At 39.5% G+C, this 14,893-nt stretch overlaps 1 protein-coding gene across 2 annotated transcripts; it reads left to right on the plus strand.

Moving 5' to 3' along the window:
• Window positions 1-969: 969 nt before the first annotated feature.
• Window positions 970-12,569, plus strand: tafazzin (tafazzin, phospholipid-lysophospholipid transacylase). Of its 2 annotated transcripts, none has more exons than XM_050064940.1 (11): window positions 970-1,149; window positions 3,120-3,268; window positions 4,906-5,034; window positions 5,120-5,165; window positions 6,285-6,370; window positions 6,450-6,533; window positions 6,655-6,696; window positions 6,880-6,942; window positions 8,314-8,366; window positions 8,474-8,551; window positions 10,541-12,569. In XM_050064940.1, the coding sequence occupies exons 2-11, from the start codon at window positions 3,160-3,162 to the stop codon at window positions 10,640-10,642; spliced, it is 792 nt and encodes a 263-aa protein (XP_049920897.1). In that variant the 5' UTR covers window positions 970-1,149; window positions 3,120-3,159; the 3' UTR covers window positions 10,643-12,569. The 2 variants fall into 2 exon arrangements, with proteins under 2 accessions (XP_049920897.1, XP_049920898.1); XM_050064941.1 differs by having other exon boundaries at window positions 976-1,149; window positions 6,453-6,533.
• Window positions 12,570-14,893: the final 2,324 nt, after the last annotated feature.

Here is a 14,893-nt window from a genome sequence, read left to right on the forward strand (position 1 = left end):
TAGCATGTTCATAAACCGATCATCAGAAACATTCAGCAGCCCTGTTGAGGCATATTTCAGTGTAGGAATACTGGCTGGATTCTAGGACACAAACTGTCTTGTGGGAGCAGATGGAGGGGCTCAATGGGGCTCCACCACTCATGTTTGCCCTCTAGTGGGCCAAACTACCCATGCCTTGGCGTCCTGGTTCAGGCCAGGTGCCAGGGTGAAGGCTGCGATGTCAATCCCATACTTTTTTCTTTTTACTTTTGTAGGTACTGCAGCTGTCCTTAAAAAGTATGTGCTGTTGCATGTAGTATGCACACTATTGGGACGTGCTACTGTCTCATAACATTGACCCTCTTGTTTTAAATCCATTACTTTGGAGATAAAACAAACGCCACTTACAGAGTTCTCCATTCGAAAACTGCAGAGATGGACATCAACCCAGAGAGCTCTGCTGTTGTTACTTTGCGATGTATGTAGTTTAACTTTAAAGTTATAACTGCACAGATTGTAGGTTCTAATATATTTGTGACAGTGAAAAAATATAATATGATTACATATTTTTTCTCAGTACCTGTAACTGATTTTTGTAATTATATGTAAGTTGTCACTCTCCACCAAGGATACAGCCAATGTAAGTAAAACACACACACACACACACACACACACACACACACACACACATTGTCCATATTGTATTTAACACCACAATATTTCTGCTGTCTTTATTCTAACATGTCATATTGTGGTGCCATTTTTTAAATAGTTCTCAAATTTATGAAATAATTAAACTAATTTAAAATAACTAATTCATCATATTTTATTCCAGTAATCTTCCGTAACTAGAAGCCTAAAAACAGAAACAGCAGGTCAGAGCTTTAGTTTAGAGTTCTCTCACCTTTGGCCTACTTAACAGCATCCATTACCCATAGTTCCGCGTTTCTCAACACGGAAGCGGTTTTTTAAATATGAGTTGACTCTACACACATTATCGATGAAGCCGTGGCCTGTGGAAGTAAAGTGAAAAACACACCGGCGCTCACTGCAAAGCAGCGAGTCTTGAACATTATTACTACGCTAAAACAGAAAACGACAATACCCAGAATTCTGTGCGTGACTTTCAGTTCCGGGGTCGGTGACAGTCAGCCTGTCAGCAGCAGAAAGGTGAGGTAGTTGTTTGATCTTGTGATGTTTTCTGATTTTACCCAAGTTATGAAAGTAGTTGAATATATGAATTAAGGTCTCACAGAGCTGCACGCGACGTTATGTGTTTATTTAAGGGGGGAAATAACGTCTTCCGGCTGTTGTAGCGTCACAGTAGTGTCAGAGTCATGAATGAAAATGCAGTTATCTGTATGTTCACTGTTGAGTGAGTGTGTCAGTAACGTTACAGCTGATGGGAAGCTAAAACGGTAACCTATTATTTGATTCACCAGCTTATATGTTCATTTTTACAGAGCTACACGTACATGTGCAAATCAGAGCTGAATGTGTCGGTAAACTTGAGTTAGCAGTTAGCTAGCAGGCTAACGTCAGTTAGCTGCTGATATATTTTGACCTTAGCTCTCATTCATGCACCGTCAAACCACCGGTGATGGAAACTATGTACTACTATAAGCGCTGTAACTTAAATTGTATAATCACAAGTTTTGAATATTTTCTTTCTCCGCTGCTTTTATACTTTTATCCCATTTAATCTCAGAGGAAAATATTGTACTTTTTACTGAACTAATAATAGAAAATATAATCAACAAATATTTTTAATATATTATTATAGATTAAACTTAATTGAAACAAGCTACCCAGCAACTCAGTTCAGCTCAACTTTATTTATATAGTACCTTTCATACAAACATGCAGTTCATTCACATTCACGTGGCATTATTGGAATGACACAAACAACTGAACATCAAGTTTTGCAAAACTAGAAAATTACAACAATAGGACAATAAAATATTTAAAAAGCAAACTGAACAGAACAAACTAACAAAAAAAAAAAAAAGATAAAAGTCCGTAGAATAAAATGAAAGTAAATAAACAATGTAGAATAAAAAATGAACAGGAGGAATGAAATAAACTTAAAAATGAAGACTGTAATGTTACTCCACATTAAAAAGATAGGTCTTTAGTTTACTTTTAATAATACAGAGAAAGCTCCCCATTTTAAAAGCAGACAGCACTCTCAGCAGGACTTTTATGAGGAACATTTAAAAGTAAAGCAGTGGAAGACCTCTGTGATCTGGCTGGAACATTAAATGAAGGAACATCTCTGACGTATGGAGGTGCAGGTGCATTTAAAGCTTTATGAAGTAGTATTTAAATAAGTTAAAATAAGCTCCAGCTGCACTATTAAACTGATGAACACATTAATACATAAATAATTATAACTAAATAATATAATGTAGTGGCATATTTATCTGAAATTAGTTGCTATGCATAACGAGTACTTTTACTTGTTATTTTGTCTGTTTTTTTGTACCTTTAAGTTATAAATAAAAATTTCAACACAGGGCTTTTACCTATAACAAAGTATTTTCACAGTGTGGTATTGCTACTTTTTTCCCCAACAACAATATCTTCATTGACTTTTAACAACAATAAACAAAAGACATACACACACATCAGTATGAGTGTATATGTACATCCACAAACACGCCAAAAACTAGATATCTGAACAAAATCCACCTGTTACCTCCTTTCAGGCCTTTGATTTACCTGTCCCTGTCACACCACTACTAACAGAGGGAAATGAAATGTTTTTTCTCAACTCCACCAAAAATAACTTCAGTCTCAGTGTCAGAAATATTTCTTTGTCTCCTTCGTTGTGTGCTCCATGTTCGCAGGTCGAGAGGATGCACCTATCCACAATAATTATCACCTCCTGTCAATTTATGATTGCATGGCATTCATGAATATACACACGTGCCTACAATCGAATCCAAGTTTCTCGCAGTGTTCATGAAGCCAGTGTAGGTTTTTAGAACCAAGGTTTTTTATGTGTCAATCTACTCACAGATTTACTAACATTTCATGAATGAGACCAATAGACTTCAACAAAGCTCCTTTAGCTACATAAAAAAGTTTCCGCTCTGGTTGTTTCCCATTCATTTATGACTGTGTTTGGGTTGTTCCAGGTTAATGTGTGTGTGGATGTAGCATCTGTGGAGTGCTGTGATGCCCCTGGAGGTCAGATGGCCGTTCCCACAGTCCCCTGCTTTGGCATGGAGGGTCTCCAGCTCACTGATCATGGGGATGGTGGGCTCCTATTCCTACTTCTGGACCAGTAAGTTGCAGTATAATATAGTATACCAGTATATACCATATACCAGTGATGGAATGTAACTCAATACATTTACTCAAGTATTTAAGTACAAAGTCAAGGTACTTGTACTTAGGGCTGGGTGATATGGACAAAAATTCATATCTCGGTATTTTCAGGCTGACTGGTGATCCACGGTATCTGTATTTTCTTTGAAATGGGCAACATGTTCAGCTGCAAGTCAAAGCCACATTTGAGATGTCACAAGCACTTTTATAAAAACAGGCTGTGATCAAAATAAAATGCAAAGACAGAGATTTTTTTCCCTGTTTGAAAATATACAGCTGCACAACATGTACATGAAAAATTATATGAAATAAAGAGCAGGGCTGTACGTTAACTTTTTGCACACAGCACTAGAGCCACAGAGGTTTAAAGGTTTGCAGCACAGGACACTGAACTATAACATGACTATAAAGTGTTGAGAAAATTCTCCTACTCTTTAAACGAAATAAACTCAACCTACACTGCAAACATATGATGATCTTATAGAATATGATGTGTTGCTGTAGATTAAACCACACAACAGGATGTAAAAGAGTTAAAATGAGCACAGCCTGAAACATGTACAACAGTAAAAGGTCTTTCTGGAAGAAAACCCTGAAGGTTAACTTATCCCATGTGCTGTTTTATATGTGTTAGTGGAGTCAGTTTAAAGTCAACTTTACTGCACTTAAGCGGTTACTATTGTTTATATTATTTATGTGTTGTTTTTATCTTTTATGGCCAAAAAAAAAAGAAAGGGGTGGCAGCTTCTTCTGTAACAGACTGTGTTAAATGGGCAGATAATAACGTTTCATTTCGATTGCAAGATCATTTCATGGCAGACTTTGTAATATCAGCAAATATCACGTTGTTCTTCAAAGAATCGATAGAATATCGTATCGTGATGAGACCGGTGATATATACCCCTAGTAACAGCGCAAAAATGATGCCTGTGTAACAGGGGACAGCCGGCAGAAATGAACCATGGGTGAATCACTTAACGTCTCTGTTATATGGCAGCCGATCTTGTCCTGTGCTTGGAGGGGTAAGGAGCTCCTGGACCTCGTTATTTTCCCAATTCCAAACATTTTCGGCTGCTGTTCTTCTTCTCTGAGTCAGCTGCTAACTGCTGCTAGCTGCTTTTAAATCTCCCACAGTGGGTCGCACGAATAACATGCTGTCAAAAAGTCACACTTGTGCTGCCCATGATCCTGTCCTGCCAGCTGTCCCATTTATACAGACATTGTGTCGGCACTGCCAGCGAGATGGCATAACGGTGTGAAATTCCTGCCTTGAAGAGGCAGTGTGTAAAAGGGGCCATGTTATGCCATTGTTATTGTTTATAAAGCACTGCCGACATGTATGTAAAATGTCTCACTTGACGAAGATACTGTTGTGTTACACGTCATGCCTGTCACACCTGTTTTGCCTCTGGGATGTCGGCATGCTTAAAATCACACTCTGGTTCTGTTTAAAAAAAGCAAAGGCGGCGTAAAGAAGGTACTAAAGAAGGCCCTGTAACATGATCTCTGTGAAAAATGGGTATTCACTGTGACAGCAGTCCTCTCACCTGCTGATCAAACTAACACACAAGTTTTCTCCCTCTCACTCTTCAGAGTACATGAACTACTTGACGGTCCACAACCAAAAGGTTTTGTTGGACCTGATTGACCAGAGGCCCTCTGACACACCCCTCATCACTCTGTCCAATCACCAGTCATGTATGGATGACCCGCATATCTGGGGTAAGACACAGATTCACAATCTGAGACCACACAGTTTAAAACAGCAATGCCACAAAGCAGTGAAATAATCCTGTGTTTCTGACAGGCGTACTAAAGCTCAGACAGCTGTGGAGCTTCAACAAGATGCGTTGGTGAGTTTTTATCAATTCCACACCTCCTTCACTCATTTTATTTTAATATGTTTTTTTTTTTTTAATTTCACCCATATTTAACCAGGTAAGTCCCACTGAGATCAACAATCTCTTTTATAAGGGAGGCCTGGCCAAGACAGCAGCAAACAAAAAGTTGTAGCCCAACAACAACACAATAAAAACATAACAGAGCTACAGTAACATGTAAAAATATTAGAACATCTATGAACAATGACAAGACCCAACCGATCCATTCATCTTTGTACTTATGAAAGCTTTAAAATCAGGCAGAAAGACCAGTTCACATAGTTTCATCTCTTTTATTCCAAGTGAGAGGAGCAGGGTACAGAAAAGCAGAACAGGTAAAAACGTAGCAGCAACCAGTTTTTTCCTGGCCTCTAAGGAGAAACAGGACTTGTTTCTGAATATATTAGTACGAGTGACAACCTCTAACTTCTTTCCCTGAGCAGTAATAACATCAGGAGTGTTCACTGGCTTCTACCTTAGTTCTGTCAACATTTAAAACCAGCTTTAGTTGTGAAAGCTGAATCTGGATTACATTCGTTAAAGACAGCCTACAATTTGGCCACAGCAGCAGTGATGGATGAGTCGGCACAATATATCACTGTGTCATTGGCATACAAATGAAAATTGGCACAAACCACATTTCGACCAAGACTATTGATATAAATAGAAAAAAAACAGCGTGCCAAACACCGAACCCTGGGGTACACCATTACAAGTGTTGAGTCAGTAGAAGTGAGCCCATCAAACTGAACACTTAGATACCTATCTAAGAAGTTATTCACAAACCAGTCCACTGCCTGGTCAGACATACCATTACTAGTCGTCCTCTGTTTCCAAATAAGATGGTCAACAGTATCAAAAGCTTTGGACAGGTCAATAAATAGAGCTGCACGGCTCTGCGTCATGTCCAGAATGCCAATGATATCGTTCACTGCCTTCATAGTTTCAGTAATGGTGCTGTGTTGCTTTCTGAAGCCAAACTGATGTGTAGATAGAATGTCATTATTACATAAAAACCCCTTCAACTGTTCATTTACGAGTCATTTGAGGATCTTTGCTAGAACTTAGAATTATTTTCCTGTAACTGTGCAGGACTCCTGCAGCATCTGACATCTGTTTCACTAAAGAGCTTCACTCAAGATTCTTCAGCCGTGGAAAGTGTGTCCCCGTCTGCAGAGGCAAGTCTCTGTTCTCATTATTAATTCAAAATATATCTCACTATCTGTTGAACAAACTTGTGTCATGATGTGTTTTCAGCAGGCGACGGAGTTTACCAGAAAGGCATGGATTTTATTGTGGAGAAACTAAACAAAGGAGAATGGGTGCACATTTTTCCTGAAGGTATCTTAACCTCCTCTTCACATTTCACTCTTCTTCTTGTCTTGTCCTCTCTCTCTGCAGCTTTTTGATTTAGTTTAAGTATTGTAGAAATAACACACTTCCTCTTTCCTTCATTTAACAGGCAAAGTCAACATGACTGAAGAATTTATACGGTTAAAATGGGGTGAGTACAGTGCATGTTTTAGAGTGTTTGTGCATTATAATACTGCACAACATGTTCAGCAAATGTATGTTACAGATTTGTGAAGATCAGCAGAGGAAATGCAGAGTGATTGTGATGTTTTGTATACAGAAAGTTGTACGGAAAGTGACTCTTGTTCAGATCATTTCTGGTTTGTGTTTTTAGGTGTGGGTCGGCTAATAGCTGAATGCTCCCTTAATCCGATTATCCTGCCGCTCTGGCATGTGGGTGAGTAACACCACCGCCACAGTACACAGTCCAAAAATGATCACTCATTATTTCACATGTTCTGCTCTTTCATCTCTAAGTTTTAAAGATTTAGTCCGCTACACACAGAGAAAGAGAACAGAAATCTCAAGTTGCACCACCAAGATACCCACTCAACAGCCACTTTATTAGGTACACCTATTCAACTGCTCATTAACACAAATAGCTAATTAGGTGGCAGCAACTCAATGCATTTAGTCATGTAGACATGGTGAAGACGAGCTGCTGAAGTTCAAATCAAGCATCAGAATGATGAAGAAAGGTGATTGAAGTGACTTTGAACGTGACATGGTTGTTGGTGCCAGACGGGCTGGTCTGAGTATTCACTGGGATTTTCAGCACAACCATCTCTAGGGTTTACAGAGGATGGTCCCAAAAAGAGCAAATATCCAGTGAGCCAAAATGCCTTGTTGATGCCAGAGGTCAGAGGAGAATGGCCAGACTGGTTCAAGATGATAGAAAGGCAACAGGAAGTCAAATAAGCACTGGTTCCAACCAGGGTCCGCAGAAGACCATCTCTGAAGCAACAACACCTTGTCCAACCTTGAAGCAGATGGGCTACAGCAGCAGAAGACCACACCAGGTGCCACTCCTGTCAGCTAACAACAGGAAACTGAGGCTACAATTCACACTGGTTTTCTCACCAAAACTGGACAATAGAAGATTGGAAAAACCACATTCAGATGGAAGCATGGATCCATCCTGCCTTGTATCAACGCTTCAGGCTGCTGCTGCTGGTGTAATGGTGTGGGGGAGATTTTCTTAGTACCAACTGAGCATGGTTTAAACACCACAGCCTACCTGAGTATTGTTGCTGAGCGTGTCCATCCCTTTATGACCACAGTGTACCCATCTTCTGATGGCTACTTCCAGCAGGATATCTGCTATCATGTCAATAATGACCAAAATCTCTGAGGAATGTTTCCAGCACCTTGTTGAATATATGCCACCAAGAATTAAGGCAGTTCTGAAGGCAAGAGGGGGTCTAACCCAGTACTAACAAGATGTACCTAATAAAGTGGCCAATGAGTGTATATATTTGTGTTTTTAAAGATTCAAGTCTTCAATGGGCTCAGAGTTAGAGCCACAGACAGGAAGTTAGGAAGTATTAAGAGAACGAACATGTTGTTGGTTTTGGTGTTGTCATTGGATTTGTTGACATTATGAAAAATATACAATATCTTCTGCCTTATCCTTCAAAAAAGCAAGTGAAAATTGAAGCAATTGCAAAATGATATCAAGGAGCAACAACAGTGGTCATAAATCAGCAGATAGAATAATCCATCACTGAGGAAACACTGATTACTGCTGTCTGTCCTGCTTCTGTCTCAGGTTTGAGTGAGGTTCTGCCAAATGCGAAGCCCTATGTTCCTCGGATGGGGAAGGTAAGATCGCTTCCATCAAATCCCTGCAATATTTTTTTATATTTGGTTTATCGTGGCTTTTTGTTTCCCGTAAGTGAGTGCAGTTGTAACTGGTGATTTTCTTCCAGAGAATCACGGTCCTGGTCGGAAAACCATTCAGTGTGAAAGAGCTTGTTGAATCTCTACGAGCTGAAAACAAGAGCCAGGTAAGGACAGACTGTGTTACACATGTACACATTGGGCTGGATAGTAGTGGAGGACTTGTAATGGTACAATTTTTATACTTAAATACTCTAATAATGTGAGCATATTAAATTATTTTAATATAGGAATATAACATATTTTTATGTACAGGTACCTGTTAAAAGTTAAGATTGAGAGAGATTGCAGATTTGTAGCTTAGTTAAAAAGATTCAACTGATAATTAAATTTAGGAAAACCACATATTGGCATCAGCATTTTAGTTTTTTTGCCTCCATGATGGCAATATCTGTAGCCAGTGGTGTTATGTTTTCAAGCTGTCCGTCCCATTCTCGTGAGCCCAATATCTCAAGAACGCCTTCAGGACATTTCCTCAAATTTGGCACAAATGTCCACTTGGACTCAACAATGAACTGATTAGAATTTGATGGTCAAAGGTCAAGGTCACTGGGACCTCACAAAGCATAACACAAACACATAACTCAAGAATTCACATGCTGATTATGACAGAGACTACGTTCACATTACAGGGCTTAATTCTCGCTTCTGATGGTCTTTTACCCCCCAGCTTCGATCTCTCTGCCTAGACTGTTCACATTCATGTTTGTGCTGACCCATATCTGACATAAGTGTGAATGCCCTGTAACTCCTCACATGCAACCAATAACGTCACACAACAGCAAAGAACGGCACGTTTGTAAAACAGGCCTTTAGGGAAAAATATGAACGACATAGCTGAGCAAACGTCAATCTCCTGAACGATTTGCTGCAGAAGTCAGATGACAATTTCTCATATCTTGGGGAGGGGACTGCACAGTTATTACATCCACACTCTCGCTAGCTGCTCACAAGCATGCTTGCTAGTCATGTTAGTGGTTGTGTCAGTACAGCTGAAGATATCGCTGTCAGCAGAATTCGACATGTCTCCTCCACAGGGCAAAACAGTGATGCAACACTTCATCCAGCTTGTCTTAAAATGGACCAAATGATAAAAGATATGTGGTCAAATACGTCTCAGACCACCTCGGCAAATGGTTTGAGTGATCGTATCGCAATGTGTTTTTGTGGTTGTTGTATTTGGTGCTGTACAATTGTGATAGGATCACCCAAGACACATGATAATACCAGGTATATACCCATTCATCTTGTTTTGCAAAAACACTTTTCTGGCCATTTTTCAACATCATAACTCAGGAACAGAAGAGAAGACATTTGGTCAGATGTTGAATTGGTGACACTAATAATCCACCTCGAAACTTTGCTATTTGTATAGATCTTCTGTGCTGGCGGTGGGAAGGTGTTTTAAGTTTAGTTTAAGTTTATTTACTTTATTAATCCCCCTGAGGAGAAATTCAATGTTTTCACTCTTGCTTGTCAATTACACACAGGTCCAAAAGACACACNCTCCGGTTCCCAACCCAAGTCCCTGTGGACTGAGCCCCCCCCAAAAAAAAAATGTGGAAATGCTTCACGAATTTGTGGATTTGTAGCTTCTTTGCAGCATCATCCATATTTGAAGCATTGTCAACTATCATGGCTACATATGAGTCTGGACAGACATGGATGTAAACTGTAACTGCATCTTGACTGGTTGGCAGAGGCATTTAAGCACAAGGCAGTAATTCTAGTTTCTTAATTGATTGTTTTGTCTTGGAAAACAGTTCTATTTTAGTAAAATAGGGGAATAATGGCAATCACAATTGTCAGAACCCTAGGTGATGTCTTCAAGTTGCGTGTTTATCCAACCAACAGTCCAGATTTCAAAGATATTCCAACACACAACAAAGAAAATCAGCAAATCCTCACATTTGAGAGCAGCAAATATTTTGCTTGAAAAATGACAGAAATGACTAATTAATGATCAAAATAATTTCAGCTCCAGTTGGCATCACTGGTTACAGTTATGAAAGGTTCAACAACCACGTGAGGCTTACCTTAATGTGGTTTGTGTTTAGAAAATAAAAATGTATTCTTTCTTTAAATTTTCCTTCCAGTTAGAAATGAGGAAGACCTTGACTGATTTCATCCAGGGGGAGTTTAGGAGCCTGAAAGCCCAGGCCGAGGCCCTCCACGGGCAGATACAGACCAAATCCTGAGCCCCAGCCGTCCTGCCTGCTGAACTGCTCACAGCCATCAAGAGTGATGATCCTTTACCCTGAGCTGAGGGTAATACCTTTTCTACCGGAACACACACACCTCCACACTGAGATGTCATGGAGCCATCACAAGCTTCTGAACAATCCTTTTTTAAGTGGTGCTGTGGGATCATGATGGGTGGAAAAACTTAAGGTTGTTTTCATTAATGTTGAGGTGACAGAAACCTCTTTGTAAGTGTCATGTTTTTATTTTATTTAACAAACGCATCATTTAGATGCTGGGACAGACTCTGACGAGTAGTTTGGAGAAGAGACTGAATTCATACCAGTCAATGCTGTGTGACCTCGAAGCAGCCAGTCGCTGAACTGGTCCAGAAGAGTGAAAGATTGAGAACGTTTGCTGATTCATTTGGATGCATGAAGTAACGTTAGTGTCACTCATTTAACTGGGCTTTTGACCTGCTCAGTTGTATTTCAGTTATTATCCCATTGGTACCATCTATCCAGCCCATTGTCCTAATAATAGCGCCTGTATTGGATGATTCCACACCTCATGATTTACATTCACTACCAACATGCAGTGCCAGTGCAGGAATTAGTGCGTCCGTTATCGCCAAGTAGGTTTTCAAGGAATTTGCTTTGGTATTTTGGTGCATAAAGATAAATAATAAACAATAACAAAAATCAAAAAATACAATTTAGAAAATATGTCAATCAATCAAACAATCAATCAATGCCTTCATTGTCATTGCGCAGCTGTACAATAAAATTAGTGTGTCTCCAGTGGTACATTCAGTAAACAGAAACGTCACAGATAAGCAGACACATCAAAGACTATGTTAAACTCCAATTTGGCTGAAATATAACCTTAATTCACTGAGTTAGATGTAAAAAACATTCTATTTTTATCCCAGTCTCTCTGCCGTTGATGGTCAGCTGCTTAAAGTCCTGTAACTTATGCCTCCACCACTCAGTCTCGATGTCTGTCAGCTCAGCTGCCTGTTCCAATAGTAGAGACCAGAGAGTGACCTCTGGTGGCGTGTGCTGTGCACTACATACAAAAAGTTTAATAGAAAGAGGAGCACTTTTTTTCATGATATATTGAAAATCAGACCTTCAGGATTTCTAAATACCCTGATATACAGTAATACAGTGATACTGCCCAAGCCTATACTATATACATGATTATTAAAAAAAGAAATAAGTATAAAGTGGGCTATTACAGCAGAATAAGTATTATATACATATTGCCGTATTGTCATGATAATATTCCACATGCACAGGATATTCCACTAAATTGTCATTGCACTTATCTCACAGTGTGGTTATCCACCTCTCTAATTCTTTAATGGCACTTGGGTCAAAGCTTTTCGGTAATCTGGAAGTGCGAGCTTTTAGGAACCTGTAGCGCCGTGATACTCAACTTAAAGCCCTCGGGCCAGATCTGATAATAATAAAGTAACTAAAAAAGTTGACTTTTTGGGAGTTGTCTTTGTAAAATTTGAAACCATTCTCTCTATTTTTCAACATCTTACTAGCATAACTGTAAGCCTGTCACTGGTGGTCAATCTGTTTGAGTCACAAAACTCGGCTTATCACAAAATTTAAAGTCCTCCTCTGAGAGTTATGTTGGATTACTATTTCTTAATTTTTGTGCTATTTGGGATTTTTGGGGTAATGGTATAGAAAAACAAAGCATTTGAATACTGATTTGGACATGGATTACCATGGCAAAGACTGCATTTGAAGCATTTGGGTCAGCCCTAAAAAAAAGTGCCAGGAAGAACATCCTGGACCCCCAACAGAGGTCCGGGCTAAGCTCTGAGTGTCCACATGTACACATGACCCATGCAAGGCTGTGGTGACTGAATTTGTCTTATTTAGTCCTTTTATCTAATAAAAATGATTAAATGATTTTGCAAAAGTGGCCCCTGGGCAAAGCAAGTTGAGTATCTCTGCTGTAGCTCCTTCCTTCCTTATCTGTGAAAAGGTGTTGACCTGAACGAGATGAGTCTCTAATGATGTTTGTCACCTGACTGCGACATCGGGTTCTGTAAATGTCCTCTAGTGGTGGTAACTGAGTGCCTTATAGTGCCGACTGTATGACTCTCTGAAGAGCATTCCTGTCTGCTGTGCAGCTGACAAACCACAACGGCAATGTCGAGGCCTTTGCACACTGAGTCCGTCTTTTTCAGCTGCGTTTTTTTTATGTCATCCAAACTAAAATTGTTACGCACAGAAACCTTTCACGCTGATTCTGATGTATTTTATTGTTCTATTCGTTTCTAGTCGTTCTATTCGAAACGACACACATTTCCTCTTTTGCCTCTCTCCACTGGAGTTACCTGTCTGACTGACACCACTCCCTCCCTGTCTTTCATTTGGCACAGCAGCTGCATGAAGGGGCGGAGCTGTCCTCCCTCTCTGTGTGCGGTCCACATCCTCCTCTTCATCATCATGCACCTAAATATTACTCTCTGACCTTTTAAAAGTGAGCTAACTGAAATATGAAATGATTCTGTCTGTCCTGTTCCTCTGTCTTGTTGCGGCTGTGTCCCGCCGCCACATTTTCTTCACTGATTCTTCGTCAAACGTCTCTAAAGGCTCTGACATATGCGAAAGAAATCGAACCAGTTCACAAAACTTAGATGACAGACAAAAGTTTTGGACTCAGTGTGCAAACATGATTGACACAATGTGAGATTAGTTGTACGACAATTTCAGGAAAAAAAGGACTCAGTGTGTAAAGGCCTTAACTCTTAAAAGTGAAAGAGCTAGGCAGGAATGTGCAGATTTATATTTAAGGGGATGTGCAAATACTCACAGTATTAAGAATATAAAGAATAAACAATGTGCAAAAAAGGATGCAGAGATCAGGGTGGAGCCCTAATACATTGACTTATGGCTGGGTGATATGGAGAAAATCAAATATCACCTTATATTTTGCCAAACACCTTCATATCAATATCAATCAGTCAATTCAATTTTATTAATAAAGCCCAATATCACAAATCACAATTTGCCTCACAGGGCTCTACAGCATACGACATCCCTCTGTCCTTAGGACCCTCACAGCTGATCAGGAAAAACAACCCTTTAACGGGGAAAAAAAACCGGACAATATAGCAAAGACCTTGTAGGGTTGACTATTGGTGCTTTTTTAAAATTGGTGATTTTTAAAAAAATAACCACCATGAATGTGGATTTAATGACTTATGGGTAAAGGCTAGGGTTGCAACTAAAGATTCTTTTCATTGTCAATCAGTCTATTGTTTTTTTTTTTGTTTGTTTGTTTGTTTTTCTCTTCGATTAATCGATAAGTTGTTGGGTCACAAAATAGTTAATGATGTTGATGGGTGTTTTCCAAAGCCCAGTGCACAGTCCACAGCCCAGAGATATTCAGTTTACTGTCCTAGAGGAGTAAGGGCTCATTTATGCTCAACATTAGATACAGAGACAGAGCCTTTTGTCCGTAGTCTGCGTTCATTTTGTCCGTACTTGTGCATGTTTTCTGAAAGTTTAGGGATACAGAGGAAACGGAGCAGTACCACCGGAGTGCAGCATAGTTCAAGCGTGATTTGACCATAGGGGACATAGAAGAAATTTTAAATAATGGCAGAATGAACAAATCGGTAATAAAGTACAAGAATTGGCTATCCACGTGTCGCGATGTATAATGGCCCCACAGACCACTGCTGTCTACAACACTGCCCCCATTTAAAGGTACAGTAATGAGACCTCCTCCACTGTCACTGCGTTTGGTGTTGTGTGAAACATCTGACTCTGCCCTCTCGTGTCATCTATTGGCTGTATCTATGACATCATAAAGGACGCATGGAAGTATGAGGGCAATGATGATTACAATGCATGTAAGGCCTTTAAGCCTTTAAGGAACCAAAAAATATCAGGGTTCCCACACATTTTAATTTTTTCAAATTTCAAAACCGTTTTAAGGACCCTTAATAAAAAAAGACATTTTCTCGCCCCACTTGCTCTGCATTTTTAAAACATATCAGATTCAAACTTATTCGAACATAATTTCAGCAAGCTGGCATACATAAAGAGAGAACGGAAACATAGGTAATAGTTAACTAAACATCACACGTCAACGCCTATTAGAGCTACGTTATGTCAACAACTACAGAAAATGAATTTGCCATTATGTTACATTACGTGGAAGGTTATCAAAGGAAGATTAATGTAACAATTACATTCCATGCAACAAAATTCCCTGACTTTTCCAAAACTTTA

This window comes from Epinephelus moara, chromosome 16 (genome assembly GCF_006386435.1).
Source record: "Epinephelus moara isolate mb chromosome 16, YSFRI_EMoa_1.0, whole genome shotgun sequence".
Classification (NCBI taxonomy): Eukaryota; Metazoa; Chordata; class Actinopteri; order Perciformes; family Serranidae; genus Epinephelus; species Epinephelus moara.